Genomic DNA, 26,756 nt, shown 5'->3' with positions numbered 1-26,756 from the left:
TGCTGCAGCTGAACTGCGTTGACAATGGATACAAAATTATAGGATAATTTTTGGCTTCAATTTCTCAGAAAAGATGAATCTTTCCCGCAGCGTAAGCTAGCTTACGCAATACTCGTTCCCTCATCTAGAGAGAACCGAGGTTACGTTAGGTAACCGATTCGTTTTTCGACATGCGCGCTGTACACGGTAGACCAATCACAACAGACTGAGCTGTCTGGCCAATCAGAGCAGAGTAGCTCGCAGAAAGGAGGGATTTAGAGAGATTGATTCATCTGACGAGTCGTTTGAGAATCATTGAAAACGTGGTGATGTGCAAATGTATATTATGATGAGGAAATTAAACAGTTTTTTTTACCTTTGATGCATGTAAACCTGTTGTAGGAGACTCCAGGGAACTTTAAAATAGCATAATAGGGGAACTTTAAAGCACCTTGTGGTTATTTTTTACATACTTTCTTAATTATGCATATTTTTGTTGATTCATTTATTGAAATATATCATTTTTTGTTTATTAAATACTTTGGCTATATACACTCACCGGCCACTTTATTAGGTACACCTGTCCAACTGCTCGTTAACACTTAATTTCTAAGCAGCCAATCACATGGCGGCAACTCAGTGCATTTAGGCATGTAGACATGGTCAAGACAATCTCCTGCAGTTCAAACCGAGCATCAGTATGGGGAAGAAAGTTGATTTGAGTGACTTTGAACGTGGCATGATTGTTGGTGCCAGAAGGGCTGGTCTGAGTATTTCAGAAACTGCTAATCTACTGGGATTTTCACGCACAACCATCTCTAGGGTTTACAGAGAATGGTCCGAAAAAGAAAAAACATCCAGTGAGCGGCAGTTCTGTGGGCGGAAATGCCTTGTTGATGCCAGAGGTCAGAGGAGAATGGCCAGACTGGTTCGAGCTGATAGAAGGGCAACAGTGACTGAAATAACCACTCGTTACAACCGAGGTATGCAGCAAAGCATTTTTGAAGCCACAACACGCACAACCTTGAGGCGGATGGGCTACAACAGCAGAAGACTCCACCGGGTACCACTCATCTCCACTACAAATAGAAAAAGAGGCAATTTGCAAGAGCTCACCAAAATTGAACAGTTGAAGACTGGAAAAATGTTGCCTGGTCTGATGAGTCTCGATTTCTGTTGAGACATTGAGATGTTAGAGTCAGAATTTGGCGTAAACAGAATGAGAACATGGAACCATCATGCCTTGTTACCACTGTGCAGGCTGGTGGTGGTGGTGTAATGGTGTGGGGGATGTTTTCCTGGCACACTTTAGGCCCCTTAGTGCCAATTGGGCATCGTTTAAATGCCACGGCCTACCTGAGCATTGTTTCTGACCATGTCCATCCCTTTATGGCCACCATGTACCCATCCTCTGATGGCTACTTCCACCATGTCACAAAGCTCTAATCATTTCAAATTGGTTTCTTGAACATGACAATGAGTTCACTGTACTAAAATGGCCTCCACAGTCACCAGATATCAACCCAATAGAGCATCTTTGGGATGTGGTGGAACGGGAGATTCGCATCATGGATGTGCAGCCGACAAATCTGCGGCAACTGTGTGATGCCATCATGTCAATATGGACCAAACTCCCTGAGGAATGCTTCCAGCACCTTGTTGAATCTATGCCACGAAGAATTGAGGCAGTTCTGAAGGCAAAAGGGGGTCCAACCCGTTACTAGCATGGGGTACCTAATAAAGTGGCCGGTGAGTGTATATATATATATATAGTATGTAGTGTATAGTGTATAGCCTATATGAGTGGCTACAGAAAAAAAAGAGACTGTAACCGGGCCCATGCGAAAACAAGGATAATATCGGAAGGGCATTAAATGTAGTCACGCAAATGCTGATGTTGTTAACATTAACAATTTGAGAACAAAGTATAATTTGCACGGTTTGACGTGATATGATAAGCGATCGTTAGATTTAATCAGCGCGATTTGCTGCAATGCTTTTTTCCCCCTTAGTTGGTCAGAACAAAAGTGGATGTTACTTACTTGTTCAGATGATATTTACCGGTGAAAAATCTTATGTTGGTCATACTTCCAAAAAGTAGAATCTGTGATTCCGAATGACAGTATCCACACCGGCGCGGTGACTGACAGCCTCACATTCTTCTCAAAGAAAAAGCACAACTGTTTTTAACATAAATGTTTCTTGGGCAGCAATTCAGCATATTAGCATGATTTCTGAAGGATCATGTGATACTGAAGACTGAGGTAATGATGCTGAAAATTCAGATGTGTCAGAACATGGATAAATTAAATTTTAAAATACATAAAAAAAAAAAAAAAACTTTTAAATTGCAATTTCACAAGATTCTGTTTTTACAATATTTTTTTATCAAATAAATGCAGGCTTGCTGAGCATAAGAGACTTAATATTTTCCTAATATATTCATTTAATTCCAGTAAATGCTTCTCACAAAGAGATTATTTTATCATGACACTGAAATTCTGCCAGCCATCTTCAGAGCTCTCTCGGCCACCGTAATTTTGACTAAACTTCCTTTCTCACATAAACTCCGCCTGTCATCATATGACTCTGTAAGACTATGAACAGGAAAAGGATCCTGGAGCAGTAACACCCTTCCTCTGTCAAAAAGTGGAAGTCGATCAGCAGTCATGAATCTCACTGACTGTCAGTACCGTTTTAAAATGATCATGATAGGTTACAATAATGTGGGAAAGTCATGTATGCTGAGGCGCTACACAGAGGGCCTGTATCCAGAGAGAATCAATTGTACTATTGGAGTGGACTTCTGCAGTCACATCCTAGAAGTGGAGCCTGAGGTGAGAGTGAATCTACAGATTTTCGATACAGCCGGTCATAAATTGTTTTGGTAAGCACTGAGAAATCACAGCATCTGCACCTTTGCATTCTCAAAGTCATATTGAAGTGTTGTCAAGTGTTGTACATGAAAATTCTTCACCTTTTTCAGTTCACTCAAAAAATATTTAGGCCTAAATTTAAGATTGATGTATTTTGAATTACATGTTAAATTTCCATCCATTTGGTTTTCACAATGAACAGATGTATGCTGATTCTAAACATTTTGAGTGAATGCATTTTGAAAATATTATTATTTAAAATACAGTCAAATAGACGCAGATGATTAACAAATTATGGCATGAATTTTTTGAGTGCAAATACAAATATACAACAGTTAAGTTTAATAATTTGTTTGTTAAAACGGTGTAATCCAAGTGGGTTACATAATTCAAATAGGCCTACATAAATCTTACATTTAGTCCTAAATATTTGAAAATAATTTTTTCATGCATACTTTTTAAAGGCACCTAACATAATGCAGAGTGTGTGTGACTTCATGAGCTCTCATGCTTTCAGGCCTGCTATCTGCCGTTTCATCCCTCAATCGGTCGGATGCCTGCTGGTGTTTGACCTGGGTGATCGGGAGTCTTTCGACTACATTAAGCATCGGCACAAGGTGGTGTGCAATATTGCGCAGCCGTACACTGTGCTCTTCATGCTTGTGGGACACAAGTGCGACATAAAAGAGCAGGAGGTGAATCAATACGAGGTGGAAGAGTTTGCAAGTGAATTGGGAGCGCCGTACATCGAAGCCTCTGCCATAACAGGCCACAATGTGGCAGAAGCTTTTGAACTGTTGACCCGGCGTATTTATCAGGGTTATCTGAGTGGAGAGGTGCGGTTGCATGAGAGCTGGGGCAAGATCCATAAAAATAAGGCAGCGGAAAACAACAAATGAAGTCAACATGAAACTGCATGTTTTCTATTTTATGGCTATTCAAATGTAATCATGTATTTTGAAAAAAAAAAAAAAAAATCAAGACATAAATCACATAAAATCACAAACATTTAATTACATATTCCATTCCAAGCGCCGGTGACTGATTTCTGATTGTTCTTTAACTGATATATACTGTATTTTAAATGTTATTATCTTTTTATGTGTATAAAATACACTTACATATACTTAATTTAACAGGTTCATTTCATTCAAGTGCTTTGTGGTTATTTTGCATACTTGCTTACTTGTTTTTTTTATTATTATTATTTAGATTTTTTGTTTATTCATGTTTGTTTATTAAATATTTGACTAATTTGATTTTGCTTTTATGATGAATGTAGTAGTACATAGCTTTTACCAAGTTTGAATACTTTTTTCACAGATTTCCCATCAAGATCACAGCAGAAAACACAAAACAGTCAGCATGAGCCTCAGTAAAGCTTGAACTTCCTTTTACGGCTGATTTTTTCTTTTCCTTTACGGATGTTTAGCACATAGACAGTATAAGTGTTTAGCATCATTGTCATAGAGAAATATCGTCCCCTAGCGGCCATCAAGAAAAATTCATTCAAGCACTGATCTAGATCAGTGATTACAATTTACAAGGTGTTTTAATGAAAGAAACGCTACAAAAAAAATGCATAAATTATTTAATAATAAATTATTTCCAGCAGTATGAGGAGTCGTGACTCGTGAGTAAACTGTCATGTTTTAATGGCTATTTTAGTACTTTTAAGTGTATTATACGAACTAAATTACGAGTCTTGTTTAAACGTATGCTTTCTCGCTTCACTGGATACCCACACTTGCTAGTTGCTAACCTGGTATAACTACTTTCATGCCAAGTTTCTTAAGTGCACTTAGACCCTATTGGTGGCTTTTTGTGCTTCAGTACATACAAAACCGGATAGCAGTAACATACTGTGGATAGTTCTACAATTAAAGCCTCATTTGAGTTATAAAGTAGTCCACTAAACTAAAGTAACCGAAAACAAAGTGAAACACTATTTATAGCTCAAGCTAGCCTAAATCGTCTGTCTGTCTGTCTGTCTGTCTGTCTGTGTCCTAAGGGAGTCAGTTCCATTGTTGTTCACCTCCTGTTTGGAAAGCCTCATAATAATGGAAACTAACCTGTAATGCACACTGTTGGTGAGGAATATGGTGGGCTTGATTTCATCATGACATTGGAAGTCTTCCAGCCATCTTCAGAGGTTATGACCTGGGTGGAAGCATTCTTATGGTTGGCCTATTGAGAAAGTCTTAGCTGAAATGTTTTTGCTCATCATTACACATGCTTTTACGTGATGCATGCCACTAGCTGGCCTCAACAGGAAATGCTGGGCTTGTCCTGATATGATACTGCGTGCTCATTCCCTCTGGTCTATGAGAAATTCCAAACTTTCTGCTGGTATTTATAAACTCCGCCCCTCACATAAACCCTGCCCACTAACAAGTATGAACAGGCAAAGATTAAAGAAACAGATCAAGTAGACACTCCCAACCCTAAAACGTTCACACAGATGCTGCTCTTTGCAGAAAAACACAGGGGAACCTAAGGAACTATGGGTTATTTAACATGAGAACTTCAAGTACTCTAAGGTAAGGGGTTCTCTGGTCAAATATCCAAGGATCTTGGTGGAGTGACAGTTTTTAGTGAACTCTAGCCTTTTCATTTATCACGTTAGTTTTAGCTCTTGGTAGTCATGGATCTCACATTGTGGCAGTACCAGTTTCGAATCATCATGCTAGGAGACTCCACGGTGGGCAAGTCATCCATGTTGAAGCGATACACAGAGGACCTGTTTCTGGAGTGCATCAACCAGACTGTCGGAGTAGACTTCTATGTACACTTCCTAGAGGTCGAACCTGGAGTGAGGGTCAAACTGCAGTTCTGGGATACAGCTGGTCAGGAGAGGTTTAGGTAAGTCCAAACATTCAAGCTTTTGAAAGTTCTACCATGAATTGAATGAACTGCATTCTGCTAATCCTATACTTAAAGGCATACTCCACCCAAAAATGAAAATTCTCTCATCATTGACTCCGTCCCAGATTATTCTGTGGAACACAAATGGAGGTTTTTGGAAAATTGATCCATCTCTGAGTCTATATAATGCAAGTGGATAATAACCCAAAATTTGACGCTTCAAAAACCACACAAAACAAACACGATGGTAATCCATACAGGTGAGGAACGAATGTCTTCTGAAGAAAAACGATAGGTTTGAATGAGAAAAATACTGATATTTGAATCTTCGTCATCGCTTCATATGGTTTATATTTTATATGCGTGTTCACTTGTGCGCCCTCTGTAATTCCACGTTTACGTCAAGCTAGTCTCAGCCTCAGACGTCACGCCCACGGACGGTTGGCTGAACGTCTGATGCATATGGCACACTTTTCTGGAAACACTTCAGGAGTTTCGAAGTCGTGATCTGATTGGTTGAATTCTACAGGATGTTCGGGAGACGTGTGTGTCGCGTTCTTTAACGGTCCGCCTGGAAACAAATGCCGTGACGCCAAAACCCCTCGTGGAAGAAGAACGCCGTCGAACGCTTATCAGGATCAACTAAACGCTAGATTTTCAAAAGTATGTGAAGTTTGCGGCTCCATTGTTGCAGTAAACTTGCACAAGACAACGTTCTTGAATGAATAATTTATAGATGCATTGCCGGTCTGTTATTGCAGGGATATCAACATTATATTTTCACGCCCCTAAACATGACGCGGAACAAAACGAACTGTGATTGGTTGTGTTACATGTCAGTGAAACGTCCTCTTGGGCGGTCCTTGGCCAAGAAAAGCTGCGATAGAGACCAGACCTTCTGCCGTCAGTCTAAAAGTCTGGCTACACGAGACTAACGTCAAGCAAACACATATATGACAGCTAGCCATGGTAGTTAGAATTGTATAAAACATTATTTTCTCACACAAACATTTCACTTCAGAAAACATTACTTCATCAAAAGGTGCTGTATGGATTTCCGTCATGTCCATTTTGTGTGTTTTTTTAACTGTCAACTTGCATTATGCTCTTGCTCCTGGAGGGCCTCTGTCCTGCAGAGTTTAGCTCCAACTTGCCTCAACACACCTGCCTGGAAGTTGGTAGTGTGCCTAGCAAGACCTTGATTAGCTGGTTCAGGTGTGTTTTAATTGGGGGTTGAGCTAATTTGACAGGACAGTTGACCTCTGGGAGCAGGGTTGGGCATCCCTGAGACTATTTTGAGTATTTTTTCAAAATAATCTTTGTGAAGAAAAAAGTTTGTGTTCTACAGAAGAAAGTCATATACATCTGGAACTGCATGAAGGTGAGTAAATGATAAGAGAGACTTTTAACTTTGGGGTGGAGTATCCCTTTTAAGGTGAACAATCCACAGTTGTCCAAATGGAGATAGAAGAAGGACTGTTTTCCCCTGAAAGTATCTTCTGTACGTTTAGTCAGATGTTCAGTCTCTAAAAACAGTTTAAAGAAGTTGCCTTGCTTCTGTAAAACAGAATTGTGAAACATATTACTCATCACGGCAGCAAGTACTCTTGTGATACTTCCAGGAAGTATGTTGTCAGTCTATACTATAAATGGATTCACACTGTCTACAGTGTGGGCTTGGCCCACTTAACTGTCCCACCCAGGCAACCGTTTGGCCCACCTGAAATGGCTTATAGCCCATCTAGCATCTTTGAGCTGGAGTTGGGCCTGTTCACTGGTATGCATAAATGACTTTAAAGACATAGTTCACCCCAAAAGGAAATTACTCACCCTCATGTCATTCCAATGTCTCATGGGTGGCAAGCCTTGTGATGAGGGGGAGGAGGCACTTATTTAACAATAAATATTGCTTTGAGGTATCAAGCCATTTTTTCACTGCAAAAATGATGTGGATGACCTGAAAAGGTGAGAGCCACCTCTGCATTGGCTTGTAAGGGGGTTTAAACCCCTGAAAGTCAACATGATTTGACATATAAACTCATGTAATTGATCAGATTCTATACATACCAAGATGGTTCACTCATAATATTACTATCATCCAGTTTACCAATTGGCCAGTTGCCAATTGAAGCTCCAGTTCTGAGATGTCTCTCATCCTAAGATGGGCACTTTTCCATGCACATTGGAGGGACCGATGCTATTTGAGGATAAGAAACAACGTTTATGGGGTAGTTCATGTCAGATGTTATTGCTGAGATTTGATGTTATTTAAATGTTAACTTGGCAAGCAGTTTTTGAGATTTTAGTATTTCCCCATTCAACTAGATAGGAGTTGGTCTTGCATGCCTAAAATAGCTGCCTGGAGGCATTGCAAAAATGGCTATAGAGTGAATTGACTTTCCTTGAAAAGGCCTTTGGAATGATACAGAATATCCAATGAGAATTTTTTTTGGGATTTTATCTAATGGGAATTGATTGGCTGGTAAAAAGAGGCCGGAATGGAGCCATAATTAATGTAATGTATAAATACATGATTGATTATCATTGTACAAAGGTCTGGAAAGAATCATCCTTCAACTATGGTACATTTACAGGTCTGTGACTCGCTCCTACTACCGGAACTCAGTCGGAGGTCTTCTGGTATTCGATCTGGCCAACCGCAAATCTTTCGAAAATGTGCAGCAGTGGCACGCGGAGGTGTCAGAACGTGTGGAGCCCTACACAGTGCTCTTCGTGTTGGTGGGACACAAGAGTGACCGGGACAAGGCCGGAGAGCGAGCTGTGAACCGAACCGAGGCAGAAAAGCTTGCAAGCCAATTGGGAGCGCCGTACATCGAGGCCTCGGCCAAAACGGGTCACAACGTGAAAGAGGCCTTCGATCTCTTGACCCGAAGGGTTTACCAGGGCTTGAAAAGCGGAGAGATCCAGTTGCGTGAGGGGTGGGATGGAGTCAAGAGCTCAGCTCCTACAGCCCAAATGTCCCAGAAGATACACAACAATGAAGCTGCTGAGAAAAACAAGAGCTGTGCTTGTTAACTTAAAATATATCGCAACCTTTGAGTACAGTTCTTCAAATAGGAAGGATCAGTCTGACATTGCCAAATACACCTACAACTAATCTCTAGGACTTTAAGATGTAAGATTGAAGGTATTACATTTGATCAGACAGATCTTTCTTCATGGCATGGATAATATATGCTTTTCTGCAAGATTTCAGCATTTGTAAACCACACTGAAACACTTAACGTCATTTACATACATGTGCACATTTGATTTCCAAATGTTTGTTCATATTTCTAGGCTTAACTTTGGATAAACATTTTTTAGTGTGGCATCAGTGTTACTCCATCAGTTGAAAAAAAAAATCGTTTTTATTTCCACATTACTTTAGCACATGACCACATAATTCCATAAACATGGATTTGTTTTAGTTGATACAGGAAGGGCTGCCTGAAAATCATAGAATTCAGAATTACATGACATTCCGAAGGTTTTTAAGAGCTAATCCTGTAGATTTGTAAATGATTCACTAATATTTGACTTTCATAGATAAAGGGAGATTTTAGATGTCTAGACACATTGCTGAAACAGTTTGTCTTGGTTATTACTTCTGATATGATGTCAGTCCAACACAATGCGAGTGAGTTCAGTGTGAATAAATCACAATTAAGTTTTTTATTCATGAAAAACAGGAGACTGTAAAACACTGTGATACACGGCCAAAAAAAACAAAAACAATTTAGGTTATACTCAGTTTAACTCAACTTTTTTTTCTTTTCTTTTTTAATCTGCCCACAGCAGGTGGGGTTTACACACCATTTCCCACGTCACATATATAACCCCCTCTAACAATTAACATCTGCATTATGTCACTAGTTCCAATGCAATTAATTACATGGGGAAGTGGTATTTATTTCTCTGGTAAAAATGACGGTTTACCTTTAGAAAGTCACACACTGAGGATTTCTCTATAGTACTTAATATTACTTAAGTGACGAGTTCTATAACACCGAACATTATAAACAAATCAGACACATGGTGATTGTAATTGTGCATAGCTACTAATGCCAGCTGAGCAGAAGTTGTGCGACTGCATGATGGCGGGTCAACTAAACATGTAATATGAATAAAAATGTGGTTTGTGGGTGAAACAATAAAAAAAAAGATGTTTTTTTTTTACAGAGATCTGTGAGATTCTATCATTTAGTAAAACCCCAGTATAGCACCAAGGTGCTCAAACAAAATGCTCACATGGTGATTTAACACAAAGTGAACTGTACAGACAAATGACATCAATTCCTGCACACCTTTTGAATGGGAAATGTCAAAAGAGGTGTACTGCAAACAGTACAACGCATTCTTCCTCTTTGATTAACATAACATGTATAGGTTCAAACCCTATCCACTTCCAAAACTTCCAGGGGAAAAAAATGTTTGTTGGTACTTCCGATCTTGCTACTTTTTGGTTGTTTTGCGGATCAATGCCATTCTCTGAAGGAACAGAAATAGATATTTAGTTATGCAAGTCATTTGTTTTTCAAAATCATCTTGAGAGATCAGTTTAAGTGCATGAGAGCGATGGCTGACCTGTTTGTGGGCTTCTGTGGTGCATGCTTTCTTATACGGCCGGATCTCATCTGACCCAAAACCAGGAATCCACATGTTCCACTGTCGTTCTGTAATTCAATATTAATGCAATTCCTTAGATAGTCATTCAAACAATCTGCAATTGGCCTTGATTTAACAACTTATAGGATACATGATGTATGCTGCACCTTTATTTTTTATAAAAGTACTAGTATAGTAAGAAAATTCATTTAAACCACTGGGAACTGCATATTCAAGACCCTCACCAAGGTGAAGCTGGACATCTTTCACTTCAAGAGTATTTGACTTCCTGTGTCGTGCAAGTTGGCATGCAGCAGTCACCACGCTCTCAATGAAATCATCAGCAATCTGCAAGAGCATCTGAAGGGAATGGGAAAAGACTCAACAGGTCAACAGACAGCAGTGTAGTGACAGTCAGCAAGTCCTTTTACTGTCTGTCAGCAAAGCACCAACACACACACACACACACACACACACACACATATATATATATATATTTACACATAAGAATATAACATACTACCATTCAGAAGTTAAGGGGTTGGTAAGATTTATTTCTCTTATGCTCACCAAGGCTCTAACGTTATTTATTGGATCAAAAATACTGTAACAAACCAGCAATAGTGTTAAATATTATTACAATTTGAAATAACTGTTGTCTATTTTAATATATCTTAAAATGTAATTTATTTCTGTGAAGCAAAGCAGAATTTTCAGCATCATTACTCCAGTCTTCAGTGTCACATGATCCTTTAGAAATCATTCTAATATGCTGATTTGCTATTCAAGAAACATTTCTTATTATTATCAATGTTGAAAACAGTTGTGCTGCTTAATATTTTTGTGGACATCATAATACATTAAATTTTTTGATGAATACAAAGTTCAAAAGAACAGCATTTATTTTGTAACATTTGTAAATGTCTTTACTGATATTTTTTGTTCAATTTAATGCATCCTTGCTAAATAAAAGTATTATAATGTTAATATAAAATAATTCTAAGCACTGAGCTGAAAAGAAGGAAAATGGACAGTAGGGACCAGAACTGACTAGTTTATACAGACCTTTTATGATGTTTAGGACTTTTTAGTGGATATAAAGGGACATTTCTCATCTCAAACTGCAACAATTAACTATTATAAAACGTTTCCTCATGACTGAGTAGTTCAGGCAACCCACTGACTTGTCAATTATGAAAATATCACTAATAATACGTCATATTAAGTACCTCCTCCACATCCTCATCGAGCTGCTCATTAGGGTCAATTTCACGCACAAGGTCCTGCAGCTTCTTCTTGCTGAGCACCTGTAGGGAAGATATAAGATCCTAAATGTTATGAGGAATACAAATAGAGTAAGAATCTAATACATTTGAACAGCTATAGTGTCTCACCTGAGTGCCTTCAGGACTCAGTCTTCCTGCAGGTCCAGGGGCGCCTGGAACTTTACCGGGGACGACGGTGCTGTTGGCCATGTTGGTGGAGAGGGGAGGTGTTGAAGAGGCTTCTGCTTTCACAACAGCGTAGAAGTTAGAGCGACTAGTCTGTGGAGGGTACTGGGTCATACTATGATAGTCAAGAGATATCTGTCACGAGCCTCTTCAAAGCCAGCGTGAGGTCTATTCAGCTGCAAAAAAAGGTATTAAGAGAGATTATATTGAGTTGAATCAATGCATACCATATATAAACGATCTTAAATGTTATTTTAGGTCCACTAACAAAACCAAGAACTTTTAAGAGCCACTCGGTGCACAGTGCTCACTAGGAAAAACATCACAGATCTGTCAATCGCTCTGCAGGCTAACGACTTTAGCTTTTTAGCTTTGCTGATGTGTTCTGAGATGATGATTAACTAAACTATTTGGACAAACGGGGATTTAATGGTGCCATTAATAGATTTAGCAATACAAATTAACAAATAAATCTTTTTTTTTTTCCAAATGTCTTCGTGGTTGCTGTTATTCATCACCGAACACCGATCATCTTCAGCTCAACATATTAGCAGCTAGCGAGTAAACATTGGTGCCAATCCACGTCTCGTGATGCTTTCCTTTGGTTTCATGTAATCCTGTTAGATGGTAAATTAGTGTGATACCTGATCCAAATAATTTTGTATTATCTTCCCATCTTCGACATTTATAAATTGGAATTATTCAGAAGCCCATATCATTTGATGTTGTTCCTTCTACAAGCGCCTCTTCTGGCGAACGGAGCTCAGCCGAAATATCGCGAGATCATCTGAGGGAATTTCAGGGAGTTTTACAAAATAAAAGCAGTTAGAAAATCAAAAGCTCTTCCTCGGAGGACAAATAGACGTTTCTTCCAAAGTACATGTTTGTAATAGTAAAAAAAAATATATATATATATATAATTTGCATTTACCGTTTATAGAATTAACTGGTTTTCTCTGTGTAAACATTGACACAATGTTTAATTCTTATGAATATACTTTTAAAGCTGTGTATTATTCTTCTGGTGTATATTTATTTTGGTCTTGCCCCATATGATTTCACTATAAGTAAATCACTATACACAGACCACTTAAAAATGACACATAAGCCTTTTTATTCATTTATTCAAGTTCATCATTTTTTATGTCATAAATATGTTTTTTACGATTATGTGGATATTCCCCCTTTAAGAGAGTGATGGAAATTTGATTTCAGAGATCTCCGAGTCTGGTGAACTACTGCCACTTCGGTCACTGTATGCGTCTCTGAGAGATAGAGAGAAAAGAAAAAAAACAAGATAATGAGACAATCTATATGCTAGTTGTCTCCACTTTAAATAGTTAAGCTGATATGAGAGAATTTACTAGGCAACAAACCGTGGTGAGAGCCGGCATCCTTTCTGTAGGTAGTTCTGTAGTTTCCCAGATGCTGCCAGTAAAAGGCCAAAATAAGGAGGCGAGGGTTTAATGGGGCGAGAAGTGAATTCTGGGTGGTACTGCACTCCGACAAAATAAGTTTGATCTGCTGTGACAGAAGAAACGAGCTGAAGCGAATACTGACTTACAACTTCTCCATACATAGGTTCAGATACTGGACATGCACTGACCTTCAAGTTCAATGATCTCCATCCGTTCCCCCTCCGGGTCCTGACCCACAAATCGAAAGCCTCTATCCTCAAAATGGTGCTTCAGTTCTGGATTCACCTGGAAAAATGCAAAAGGAACTGATTGAGCTAATGGGATTAATGATTAATAATTTTTGCAATTATTACTATTGTGAACCTCAAAGCGATGCCGATGCCTTTCGTCCACATATTCAGCATCTCCGTACAGCTTTCCTACAGCAAAATTCGTAAACATGCATATTTAAAACCTTTCAAAACAGTATAAGTTTCTATTTTTGTGATATGTGACCTTCACATTTTACAATGGCACAAAAAAATCACAACTTACGGAGAACGCTGGAGGTGTTTTTGAATAAGGTACGCCTTTTCCCTAACCGCATGGTTCCTCCCATCTGCCCAGGATTGTGCTCAGGCATTTCAATCACCTGGGTTAAAAAAAAAAGATCTCAACACACCACGCAAAAAGAGGAATCATTATGCAGAAATTCTCATTTGTTTTACCAAAACAACACCTACCACTGGATGTTTTGTTTCAGGATCAAATTCTGTAGAATTGGCATCTGTTTAGAAAAAAAAAAAGTTAAAATAAAAATTTAAACATTAATTTAAAAGCATATGCAATGTTTGCTTTAATAGACATATCAGAAAATCTAGTATGGGTGTTGTTACCTTCCCAGCCGAGTACATTACGAGCAAATTCACACACTGCCAGCTGCATGCCCAAACAAACACCTGCAGAACAGGGTTGATTTCAAATTGAACCACAGGATTGCGGTGATTATATCATATTTTGTCACTAGCACTGAACCGCTAGCTTTCTGAACATAATTTGTTACCTAAAAATGGCTTTTTTTGTTTCCTTGCCCAGTTAATGGCTTGGATTTTTCCCTCGGTGCCTCGCACACCAAAGCCTCCAGGAACAAGAACCCCACTAACAGCACAATGAAATATACATTCAATAAATAAATATTCAAACTAACAACCTTAACAAAGTCTGATTATTACATACAAGTGTATTCTCACAGATTACACCAACATTTAAAATCAAAGTGAAATGCAGTATATGTAAACTATTTTATTTCCATAATGTGACATATTTTATATTTAATGACAATACAAGTAGTAAAAGCTGGACCTGATTTTATTCATAAAGTATTGAATGAATTGTGAGAGTTTGCTTAAAACAAAGCCTAAACAGCTTTTGGATAATTGGTTAACATTGTCCAAGAGCCCAAATAGTTGAAATGACATCAGCGGAATGGAACATACAAGTTTGAGGTAGGTACGATTTTTTTTTTAAAGAAATTAATACTTTTATTCAGCAATGATGCATTAAATCAATAAAAATGTGACAGTAAGGACACATATAATGTTACAAAAGATTTATATATATATATAAAAAAAAAAAAAAGCTGTTCTTTTGAACTTTCTATTTATCAAAGATCCTGGGAAAAAAATGTATCCGTGTTTCCACAAAAATAATATGCAGCACAACTGTTGTGTTAGTTGTTAGTCATTTTCTAGCGATTTGTCAAGTGTATTTTGACGACACACTCACTCGGCACTGCAGAGCTTCTGCCAGGCCTCATGGTATTTAACCGGCTCCTCCTGCAACGCTGCCGGCTCCAAGTCTGCTGAATCTATGTACTGAAATAAGGTACCATTTTCAAGTATTAAACTTACACACTTAAACAAATGTATGCAAGATGTTTAATGTAAGCAAAGTTAATCTTTTTCTGCAAATTATTAACATAAATGAACTAAAATTCATAAGGACACACTCAAATGGAACAAAACTATCCCATCCATCATAACAGTACAGGATATTGCTACTAGTTGCTGTCATTTCTCACCTTGACCTCTAGCTTATAGTTGATGGCGAGGGCAGAGTGCTCCAGTGCTTTAATAACAGAGGCATACGAATCTGACAGTTTGGTGTACTTGCCAACTAAAGCAATGGAGGTTTGCTCCAGGAGTCGGTCAGACCTAGAGAGCAAAAACACAGGCGGCTCAAAACAGCTGCAACAACCTTAGAATTGTCAGAAGATTGCAGTTATTTGGGACTACTGTTAGGCGGATGCAAACAGTACAAACCTGTCTGACATCTCCTTCCACTTTGTGAGCATTTTTTGAGGTCTCATCACAATGGGCAAGTCCAGCCTGTGGCAGAGGTAGTCAACGATGCCCTGATCCTCCAGGAGTAAAGGTACTCTGTAGATGGAGGACACGTCATGTACACAGATCACCTGTTCAGGTTCCACATGGCAAAACATGGAGATTTTCTCTTTGACAGCAGTGTCCAATGGAGTTGAGCAACGACAAACAATCTGCAACGAAAAAATTATTTCTCAGAACTAGAGTGACTTGATGGATTGGCTCTTTACAACATATAAAGAGTAAAGACTGACCAGATCAGGTGACAGGCCAAGTCCACGAAGCTCTCGGACACTGTTCTGTGTGGGTTTGGTCTTCTGTTCTCCTGTTGAATTAGGCTGAAAATACATCCAAATACCACAGTAGTTGCTTTTTTTTCAAACTCTAATAAACTACTTTTTAACCACAAAGGTTTAAATATAAAAAGTAAGCTTGTTTCCTACCTGAGGAACCAGACTGACATGGATGTTACAAAAGTTCTCCCGTTTCACTTTAAACTGAAACTGTCTAAAAGCTTCAATAAAAGGCATACTCTCAATATCTCCAACTGTACCTCCAAGCTGTGGAAAAAAGTAAATACATTTATGTTAAAAATGTACATTGTAGTCAAATTGTATTTATTATTAATTTTAACAGTGGTGGATTTCTTTTCATAAAGCTTGTAGATATGTCACTTTCCAGCTAACCTAGCTAAGTAGTAGTACAATACAGGGGACTTAAAACATACTTTTTTGTATTGAACAATCTTAAATCTTAATGTATTCTGATTTTGATTTTACATTTAATAACTGTGGCACTGTCCTTAGTAGCGACAATTTTAACTGTTTCCTCTCAATGTACAGCATAAAACAGATACCTCAATAACACAGACTTCTGGTTCAATACCGTCATCATCCACCGAGACCTTAGCCTGCTTCATGACCCATTCCTGTACAGCATCGGTAATGTGTGGTACCACTGTAAAAAATTATTCACATTCACCTTAGTGACACCATAATATGCCATTATGTTATCTCCAAAGAAGCAGGTATAGTGAGCAATGTTTTTTTTTTACTTTTGTAATACAATCAGAGGAGGATATGCAAACTTAAGGCCCTTGCACACTGAGTCTGAAATATTCGCATGCGTTTTTTCGTATTCGTGATTCGGTGGCTCTGAATTGTCAAAACACCATTCAAACACCATTCAAAATGCTTGCTACAGATGCGAAAAACGCAGAAAATCGAACCCGATTCGATTTTTTTTGTGACGGGCGAAAGTTTCGGAGGCAGTGTGCAAGCGTGATTGACATAACGCGAGGTCGTATTTATTTTTTAACGTGCGAAAATTTCGGACTCAGTGTGCAAGGGCCTTTAAGGCTAGTGCCGTCAAATACATCACAGTACAGATACAGTAAACATCACAGTACATCTGTTATGATGCAAATTATTGCAATAATGCAATTTCAGTGCATTATTGTGAGAAAAGCAATTTTTTTATATTGATATATACACTACATTTCCAATGTTCGGGGTCAGAATATTTTTTATAAAGAAATGAATGCTTTTATTTCTCAAGGATGCAATAAATTGATTAAAATTTGATTGACAGTAAAGACATTTAGAATGTTACAAAAGAATCCAGAAAAAAATGTATAGCAGTTTCCACAAAAATATTTTCAATACTGTTAATAAGAAATGTTTCTTAAGCACCAAATCAGCATATTAGCATGATTTCTGAAGGATCATGTGACACTGGAGACTGGAGTAATGATCCTGAAAATTCAGCTTTGACATCACAGGAATATTTTAAATATATACAAATAGAAAATGTTAATATATTGTAATAATATTTCACAATGTTACAGTTTTTACTGTATATTTGATTGAATATATGCAGCCTTGGTAAGCATACATTTTTAAAAAACTTCAAAATCTTACCAATGCTAAACTTCTGAATGGTATTCAAATAATAATGAAGAATATTTTTACATCTCAAACACAGATAAGAAATACTGTAATCCTGTTTCCTCATGCCATATTTGATATGTATGTTCCAAACATCCTCATGACTTTGTTGTGTAAGTCACCTTGTACAGTTTTGCCCAAGTAATCCCCTCTCCTCTCCTTGGTTATAACAGACTGATAGATCTTCCCCGTTGTCAGATTGTTATCCTTGGTTAGGCAGATGTCCAGAAAACGTTCGTAATTCCCTAAATCCAAGTCAACCTCACCGCCATCATCTAGCACAAACACCTCACCTGGTAAACATAGTGTCAGAGAGATTGACTGTGGCATGTGGACACTGATATAAACAAAAGACAGCTGTCAAAGCCATCAGTAATTTATGCTCTATATGTGCTGTAAGCTAAAATATGACTAACTGATGTTCCAAAGCAAACATATCATGTAGCAGTTCATATTTCTGTATCGTCAACAAAAAGAAGTAGTCTGCACTTACCATGTTCATAGGGAGAGAAAGTGCCTGCATCGATGTTGATGTAGGGGTCGATTTTGATAGCAGTGACATGCAGGCCACATGATTTGAGTATAGTGCCCACACTGCTGGCTATGATCCCTTTACCAATGCCAGATATCACACCACCAGTCACCAGTATGTACTTCATTACTCAATAGCGTCTGTCAGTGGAAGAAAGACATTGATGTTTATTTCAACAACGATGCAATACAATCTAACAATCAGCAACAAGCAGAATAACAAATGTAAGTGCATCCCTAACAATTTTTTTTACTGGAACTATAGAGTTAACCAAAAACACACATAAATGCAATTCATAAAAATGCCTTGAATACACATCTTCTATGATAAATAAGTCAATTTATGAACTAAATTCTATTTTAATATTTTTGTGGGACTTAACATCTTGTTGGTGTACCTGTCTTGACTCTTGTATGTGACACTGACACAAGGAATTAAATCATTAATTACATGGACAGACCAAATAAAAATATATATATTTACATATACAACATTTAAATATTAACATAAATTTATTTACATCTATAATGACCACGCCAAATTCTGCAACATCCACGCACTTAATAATGTTCAGAGGACAAAATGTAAACCACGCTGACCTTGTAACGTTAAACAAAAGCAAAATACGCCAAAGCCCCATTCACTAATGAGTCTATAGCATATACGTGCTAGTATAGCATAATAAAGCCTTTTTCGGAGAGTAGTTTAATAGGCTCAGAATTGAAACCTATTACTAGGACCCTAATACATTACATAACATTGCAGTGAACTTCCATGTTGGTACAACTGACTCTCGAGGTGCACTGCAATGAAAGCAGAAGTGGACAATAAAATGGACGTTTAGTAACGTTACCTGAAATCCTGCCGTTCAAATAAAAACCGTAGATTAAAAACGTCAAACGATTCAATAAAAACGAGCCATCTTCACGACACGGTGTCAGCGAAATGCGCGGTAAAGCGCCAAAACAACACGTGGTGCGAGAGATCAGATACTCAGTTTTTAACTCTAGCTTTGCCAGCCACTCTCGCACCATGGCAAGAATGAGGGTTATAACGTAGAATTAACGCGTTATGATAGATAATAATGTATTGTGATATTTGATCGCATAATTTCTGTATCAATTACATCGATCTAGTCTATTTATTTTTAAAATGTGTTTACATAAACTTGCTTAATTTACTATTACATTCCCTGAATGAAACTTGTCTAAATGCAGGTGTGGGCTCACATTCCACCTCTACTGGTTTGTACTTCCTTCTACGTTTCAGAATGTTTAGAATTCCGTAAAGAATTTAAATATATATCAATATCTTGAAAAAAAAAGGAATTTACTTTAAAAGTAATAAATTAATTATAAATTTAAAATAAGATCGTCTAATTTCAAAATCACCCAAAAAACAAAATTATTTTTGTTTGTTTGTACATAAGTTTAAGAATAAATTCTGTTTTTTAACAAAATGTGAAAAGTAAACCCAAAATACTTTGCAACAGCCTAAACACAGATCCAAAAAAAAAAAAAAAGGTTTCTTTAAACTAATATCTATGGTTACGGTTACGGTGTCTGACGCCACGAGTAGGAGGAGTCGCGGGGGAAGCGGAATCATTTTGTAAACGAAATATTTTGGCGGTTTACGTTACGCCTTTTCGATGTTTTTTTTTTTTTTATCTCGTTCTATCCGATACATTCAGTAATATATAGGCTATATGTATAAAAAATATAATGTAGGCTATGTCAATATTAAATAAGATATTGGTAGGCTATGTTGGTTATATTATAGTTTTTCAGACGAAATCTGCTGTTTTATTCATTTTACAAATATTTTTAGATATTTAAAAATATAAAAATCCATGGTATTTGAGAAACATAAAAAACTAAACTTTAGATGTTATCATTATAAAATTACCATACAGGACTCCATATATTTGTAGCCACTAGATGGCGCCAGATGACGGCATGAGAAACAATAGAGATGCCGTGCAATTCACGGTCCTACATAAACTGGAGATTGATGCTTATTGACAGTTTAAGATTAAAGCATTAAACGTGTGCTGAGTCATAAAAGCATGTTTTTAAACATGTTTGGTTAAAGGTTTCTTCTATTCCAATTGTAAACAGCAACACTTAGATGAGAACTCGATTAAGGGAAACTGGATACATTGCAAAGACCTAACACAGCAAAGATGATTAGTTTTGCCAGGTATCTCATTATAAATGATATGTGGTTGTGAAACATGACAGCCATTCACATTCCTTCTTCCCTCCAACTCAGAAATTAATAATCAAATAATGATTAGCATCTGAAAATGAGTCATCCATGATTATGACTGAATATATCACTGGTGCTTTCTTCCAAAAGTGAATTATTCAGAGATACAGTAATTCATTCAATCCTTTATATAACATTTCATTTAATAGCTGGGATGTGTTTCTCCTGGCGACAGCTGGGTTTAGGTTTGATTATTATTTATCTAATTATAGTGCCCTGTCCCTGCATGGTTTAGCCTGTACCGGCTCCTAAGGTGTGTCGCAGGACTTACATAAGCGTTGGAGGTAATTATGCCAGAACAAACTGCATTTGTGTTTGCTGAGCTCCATCGCTCTGAATGAGACTCACATGTAGAGCTGTCAGCATTATGTAAGATCACATCAAGTGCATCTAATGGGCAAATATATAAAATGCGTGGCTTCAATATGATTTTGTGTGATACTTAAAAAGTATTTTAAATGCACTGGTTTATGCTTCGCTCACAGAAATGGCAGTCATGTTGGACATGAGACCTGCTGATGTGGGCGGAGTATGCAAAGTTTTCATTTACCAAAGCCATTATATTTGTACAATTTTTTTTTTTTTTTTTTTTACAGAGGCTACAGATACTGGTTGCAAGATGATTTTAATTATTCTTTCATGTCTAATTTTTGAAAAAGTATCTATGCTACAACAACAGAAAACATAAGATGCATTATTTCATTATAATTCTATTATTTATTATTAATAAATAACATAATGCATCTTACATTTTCTGTATTTATTTATACAACAGAAAACATAAAATTGCATAATTTTATTATATCCAATAAAAAATAATGCATCCTGTTTTATATGTATTTCTATTTATTTTCTTATTTATTTATACAATGATGGAAAACAAAATGTATTATATTATATTTATTTATACTACTATTAAATAAAATATGACGCATCTTATGTTGTCTATTGTTGTATAAATAAAAATAACTTTTTATGAGTTGTGAACTAACAATGAACAAAATATTTTTACAGCATTTATTAATCTTTGTTAAAGTTAGTTAATTAAAATCTTCATGTTCATGTTAGTTGTCAATGCATTATGTGAACAGATGCAACTTTTGAAATTATTAAATGCTGAAATTAGCATTAAATAATATAAATATATGTTGTAGAAGTATCGTTCATTGTTCATTCTTATTAACTAATGTAGTTAATTAATGTTAACAAATTAAACCTTTTTGTAAAATGTTACTATTAATAAAAAAGAATAAGAAGCAGTATTTATGCAACGACATTTATGCAAAGTTGTTTTGCATCTAAATTGTATATTTAATATCTTTTATCTCAAACTGTTAAGCTTAAAATGCTATGTGTTTCATATTGGTTAAAAAATACAAACTCTAAAGCATTCATTTCATGTAAATTTCTTATAGAGGAAAAAAATGACTGAATGCACCTTTAAGTTGTACAGTCATGCCAAGGAACCCCCTTTCTTTCTTTTTTTTTGGAAACAGTGTGTAATGCATTACTATGATGATGACATCTATTTTGCATTTGGAAGTAGATAAACGGGTGTCTTACTGGCATGACAGAACGAAGACAATCTAATATCCACATTTACAGGCCTGTGAGCTCAGAATCCACCCACAACATCCTCTCAGTAAAAGCCACAATTTACCAGGAAAACAAATGCAGTTGGAGGGCGTAGTCGACTGTGCGCCTGTGCAAGACGAGAGTCCTCTGCCTGGAATGAGCCCTAATTTGATTATGAAGGTGGGTGAAATGAGAGAGAGAGAGAGAGAGAGAGAGAGAGAGAGAGAGAGAGAGAGAGAGAGAGAGAGAGAGAGAGAGAGAGAGAGAGAGAGAGAGAGAGAGAGAGAGAGAGAGAATAATCTCCGTTTTAACCAAACAAACACTGTATCCCTAAATCATTGTAATAAACCAGTATTATCCTGCCCTCCTTTTTGAGATATTATTGAGCAGTGCCTGTACACCTGTGTTATTACAGACATAAGTGTGCTGACATAGACCACACTTCACTATAGTGGTTATGTTAGGGGAGGTCTGGAAATGAAAGGATTGTGCAATTAAGTGAAAACACATGCACTACAGTTTGTAAGTGCACCATGCTTATGTATTTAGCATAAACAACTACAAGAAGCAAATCCTGGATCACTGTTTAAACAAAGGGCTGCACATGTTTATTCTGATATCTACTGTGTGTTCGTGTTGAGCGAATGAGATTTGACTTGTGGAACAAAATCAAGCATCTTCAAGGATGCATACTGGTCTTTAAACCAGTTTTAAGGTGAAGTACTGTTTGGTATACTACACTGCGCTGACTGAACATTGCTCTCGGTCTAATGAATGTCAAGTATGAAATCCAGATTTGGTGAAACATCTAGCATGTGATCCTGCGCCGGCAAACCTAGAACACACACCATTCACAAGTCAGATGTTAAATTTGTGGACAAGAGACTCTTTGTCACTCGGTCTCTTATCTAATCATTTTGTTATGTACATATGAACAAACAGTACAATCCCTTCCTGAAGAGTAGACAGCATGACAAAGGCAGTCTAAGGATACACACATTATTTCACAAGAACTCACAAGATCATTCATAATACTCATACTCATACAATTTTGTAACAAAAACTCCCTATATTATGTTAAGACTCGTTTTGTTGCTTAAGGCACATATAGCACTATTAGTTCGCTTTAGTTATCTAGCCCAAATAGTATTATGACTTTCTGAAATACATTGTGATTGGGAATATAATATTGTAGCAGTGTTTGTCTTGCTAGGCCAATTGTTTCGTTCATTATAAAAGACAAGTTATCTATATCGGCAGCTGTTGGATAATCTATAGGTAAAATAAATGCTAAATCATTTTAACTCAAATTAATATTTCATGTCCACAAATTTAGCTTTTTCTGAGTAGCTGTGCAATAAAATGCCCGACAGTCATCATCACTTATACATACATACACACATATATACAGAGCAGTTCAAATTTTGGGTTGTTAATATTTTCTTTAATGATTTTGAAGTCTCTTATCGTCACCAGCTGGAGTGCCAATAATCTCCACCAGAGGACTCCTGGGCTGCGTCCGAAAACGCATACTCTCTTCTTGAGTACTTATTTTGAATAAGCAATTACTTCACGACTACTAAAAAAGTATGTTCTATATAATATAAATGTGTGTAGTATGAATGTAATCTGGACGTACTACATCGATGTTGTCATTATCATGTGACCTACCAGCGTCGACAGCGTCATGAATCCTCTCCCGTGGCCTCATGGGATATTAAAGGGTCCATCGTATCCACACTTCAGAATCTCGCTGGAAGAAGTAGGTCATCTTTTGCCTACTCTTTTATGACTACTGTGAATTCGGACATAATTCTTTTGTAACATACTATTTTTTGCCTACTATATAGTAGGGAAGTATTCGATTTTGAATGCAGCCCTGGGTTATCTCCTTAAGAACTTCAATACCCATAACCCATTGCCTGGAATCATTATGTTGTGATTAGGTTCAGCTGTGTGGCATTAGCTTACTAAAAGCCCAGCCTATATAAGCCCTGTGTTTTCACTCTTTCTTTGTGAAGGCTTTGTTTGTCACCACTGCATTTCTGAGCACTCTTTCTTTATGGTACCGTGTAATGTAGTGACGGGAAGTTCGGATCATTTTACCGACTCTCTATTATTCGATCTCGTTCATCAAATTGAATGAATCTTTATTCGAGTCATTTCGTTCATTTAAATGGCTTTAAATGTTGTACTTTTAAAAGCCAAATTCCCCGAACACATCCACCTACGCAATCTTGATCATATTCTGCATTAAGAAATCATTATAATGCAGCCAAAGAGAATTTACAGGGAACATAAATAATTACTTTACCTTCCGAGTCTTTCGTTCAGTTCTCACGTGACAGACACAATGAACGTATCATTCATGAATAACCCATCACTAGTGTAATGGTTCTATGACTTTCTGCCTTGTTTCCTGGGTTTCCCTGTGGTTTCTGCCCTGTTATTGTTATATTGTTAATTTAATGCATCTTTGCTGAATAAAAGGTTTTATTTTATTTTTTATTGTACTGCAGCATATATATAATGTAAATGCTGTCACCCTAATTGATATCCTTATTGTTTTCATGATGGATAAATAAATGAATCAATGTAGTTTACTACTTTTTGTAGCTATATTGTAGAACACAATATTGTAGTATTACAATATAGCTACAGAAAGTAGTAAACTACATTAGTATAAATTATGAGGATGTAAAGCTACAGTTTAAAAAAAAAGTAAGCCTACTTAAGGTGTAGCACATGCTTTCCCTTGGAATCAAACCTTTGGGGTTGCAAGAAACATTTGAGCTACATGATTGCCATTAGTTTCAACAAGGGAAATATAACAATTATTGCTCTGAAAAATAATTCCATATATTGATTAACCATAAAGATCCATATACCACATTTTCTTCATAAATTAATCAGAAATGTAAACATTCTGGGCTAAATTTGTGTTCTAATCTGCCTCGCTGTTAGTGTTAACACACACACACACACACACACACACACACGTTATGAGGGAAGCACTGCTGATTCACCACCTGTCGCCAAGGTACCGTCCAAAAGACTGTGTCCTCACCCATGGAGTCAAAACAGCGAGGGAAAACGACCTACAAATCTCTGAAGCACACTGCACCTTTGCATGATTTAAATACATATAGAAATCTAGCATTGTAGAGGAATTTTTGTCAAAAAAACTGACAATGGAGATGCCACAAATTTGCTTTTTAAACTCTCTCAATATGTATTGGAAGACAATTCATCGCTTCCAATACATAGGCCTGAAGCAATGTGTATTGCTGTATCTGTTTTTATCGTCACAGATGTAGTTACCAGAAGGAATGGATTATAGTTGCATCAGACAATTCCATAAGCAAAAGGTTAAAAGCCTAAAAACACACATTTAGTTTCAAATCCCATAATGTGCAAATGCATCTGAGATGTTAGCTTGTGTGTTTCAAACGAACTACGAAAAGGATCAAGCATGCACGTCGTGGTGGAGGTTGCAGGCTGCCCTTTTGTCAAGTGTTAATCCTCCAGTCGCCCATACGCAGATGTCACCGTCACACGGGACTGACAGATTGCTGTGGAGAACCATGGGAAGGGTGAGGATGTCTGCGGCCAATCGACTGAGCTTGCTGTACTCAGAGAAATGTGTCAAAATGACATGAAGGTATTCAGATGGAAATCAAATAACATACGTTTTTGAACAAAGTCGCGTTTTGAACGTTTACATGGAAAAAACAACAATACAACTAACATTCTACCTTGCTTCATGCAACTTTCTGTTCATGGTTCATGTATATAAAGTTGCGCAACCACACATCATATGCACTGTGAGGATGTGTTCAAATCCTCCTACCATGCGTATTTAATGCATTTATCATACAATTGGACAGAAGCGTTTACTGAGTGTAGTTAGGAGCCAATCCGCCTGCTGTGTTCTTGCGAGCACCACTTTGCCAATAACAGTCCCATATTTGTCAAAATAAAAGTGAGCAGTGAGTATCTGACAAATAACAAATCAATATTTTTTAAGTTTTTTTTAAGGAGATAGTTTATTTTTGGGTGCCATATTGGTCAGAATTTGTAATCATCTTTATAATCAATTATTTTTTTTCAAAACTACAAATGTTTTATGACATATTAATTGAAACACTATAATAATAATAATAATAATAATAATAGCAATACAATAATAAATTATATTAGTAACAATAATATTATTAATAATGAATAAACCCAAATTAAATATCTTTATTATTTATATAATTAATAAAACAATTATGAGAATGATATATATATATATATATATATATATATAAAACAATGATGATGATAATATTAATATTAATAATAATAAATTAATACATTTTGAAAGAAACATTAATTATTAATAAATAATACAAATGAAATGCGTTTAATTGAAATAATTAATAGAAATGTTAAAATTGATAGTAATAACAATACATTAATAAAGTATAAAACCATGAATATTTATTAATAATAAGTAATAAACAATAGCTTTTAAATTATTTATATTAGATATTCAATAATAGTAATAATAACTTATGACAGTAAAAATAATTATAATTAATACAAATAAAAAATATAAAAACATTTAATAGAAATATTAAGTAACAACAATAATAAATATTATCATTGTTATTATTATTTAATAAATAATTTACTTTAAAAAATGTAGTTTAAGTATTAAAGCTGCAGTCTGTAGTTTTTCCTCTTTGTCGCCATCTCTGTTCGAAATCTGCAATTGCAGTTATTCGCGGAATGATCAACTTTACGTGGGTTGTGCCTCGACACCCTCGGCACGGCACAGCGCGGATGAATCCTATGTTTTGAGGAGACTGTGAGGCTGTCAGCCGCGCCGGT

At 36.6% G+C, this 26,756-nt stretch overlaps 4 protein-coding genes across 5 annotated transcripts; 2 read left to right on the top strand and 2 right to left on the bottom strand.

Annotated features, from left to right (window-relative positions):
- The first annotated feature begins 2,636 nt into the window (after positions 1–2,636).
- LOC130104404 (ras-related protein Rab-39B) lies at positions 2,637–3,757 on the top strand. Its single transcript, XM_056270931.1, has 2 exons — positions 2,637–2,866; positions 3,373–3,757. Exons 1-2 carry the CDS (start codon positions 2,649–2,651, stop codon positions 3,752–3,754), a joined length of 600 nt encoding a protein of 199 aa, XP_056126906.1. The 5' UTR covers positions 2,637–2,648; the 3' UTR covers positions 3,755–3,757.
- Positions 3,758–5,348: 1,591 nt separating this feature from the next.
- rab42b (RAB42, member RAS oncogene family) lies at positions 5,349–8,890 on the top strand. Of its 2 annotated transcripts, XM_056270846.1 has the most exons (3): positions 5,349–5,395; positions 5,488–5,717; positions 8,315–8,890. In XM_056270846.1, exons 2-3 carry the CDS (start codon positions 5,500–5,502, stop codon positions 8,754–8,756), a joined length of 660 nt encoding a protein of 219 aa, XP_056126821.1. In that variant the 5' UTR covers positions 5,349–5,395; positions 5,488–5,499; the 3' UTR covers positions 8,757–8,890. The 2 variants fall into 2 exon arrangements, with proteins under 2 accessions (XP_056126821.1, XP_056126820.1); XM_056270845.1 differs by having other exon boundaries at positions 5,355–5,717.
- Positions 8,891–9,479: 589 nt separating this feature from the next.
- Positions 9,480–12,582, bottom strand: taf12 (TAF12 RNA polymerase II, TATA box binding protein (TBP)-associated factor). Its single transcript, XM_056270847.1, has 6 exons — positions 12,424–12,582; positions 11,723–11,955; positions 11,558–11,635; positions 10,574–10,688; positions 10,308–10,396; positions 9,480–10,211 (listed from the first exon to the last, which is right to left on the bottom strand). Exons 2-6 carry the CDS (start codon positions 11,891–11,893, stop codon positions 10,176–10,178), a joined length of 489 nt encoding a protein of 162 aa, XP_056126822.1. The 5' UTR covers positions 11,894–11,955; positions 12,424–12,582; the 3' UTR covers positions 9,480–10,175.
- Positions 12,583–12,869: 287 nt separating this feature from the next.
- On the bottom strand, positions 12,870–19,020 carry ctps1b (CTP synthase 1b). The gene is made up of 17 exons (XM_056270855.1): positions 18,889–19,020; positions 17,997–18,175; positions 17,626–17,796; positions 16,414–16,514; positions 16,001–16,117; positions 15,812–15,895; positions 15,498–15,730; positions 15,257–15,389; positions 14,962–15,050; positions 14,240–14,334; positions 14,073–14,135; positions 13,920–13,963; positions 13,732–13,828; positions 13,561–13,616; positions 13,386–13,482; positions 13,156–13,300; positions 12,870–13,044 (listed from the first exon to the last, which is right to left on the bottom strand). The coding sequence occupies exons 2-17, from the start codon at positions 18,160–18,162 to the stop codon at positions 12,966–12,968; spliced, it is 1,770 nt and encodes a 589-aa protein (XP_056126830.1). The 5' UTR covers positions 18,163–18,175; positions 18,889–19,020; the 3' UTR covers positions 12,870–12,965.
- Between the last annotated feature and the right edge of the window lie 7,736 nt (positions 19,021–26,756).

Source organism: Rhinichthys klamathensis, unplaced genomic scaffold (genome assembly GCF_029890125.1).
Source record: "Rhinichthys klamathensis goyatoka isolate OS25496 unplaced genomic scaffold, OSU_Roscu_1.1 h1tg000309l_1, whole genome shotgun sequence".
In the NCBI taxonomy this organism is placed as follows: Eukaryota; Metazoa; Chordata; class Actinopteri; order Cypriniformes; family Leuciscidae; genus Rhinichthys; species Rhinichthys klamathensis.
This window is presented reverse-complemented; position numbering and strand designations above follow the sequence as displayed.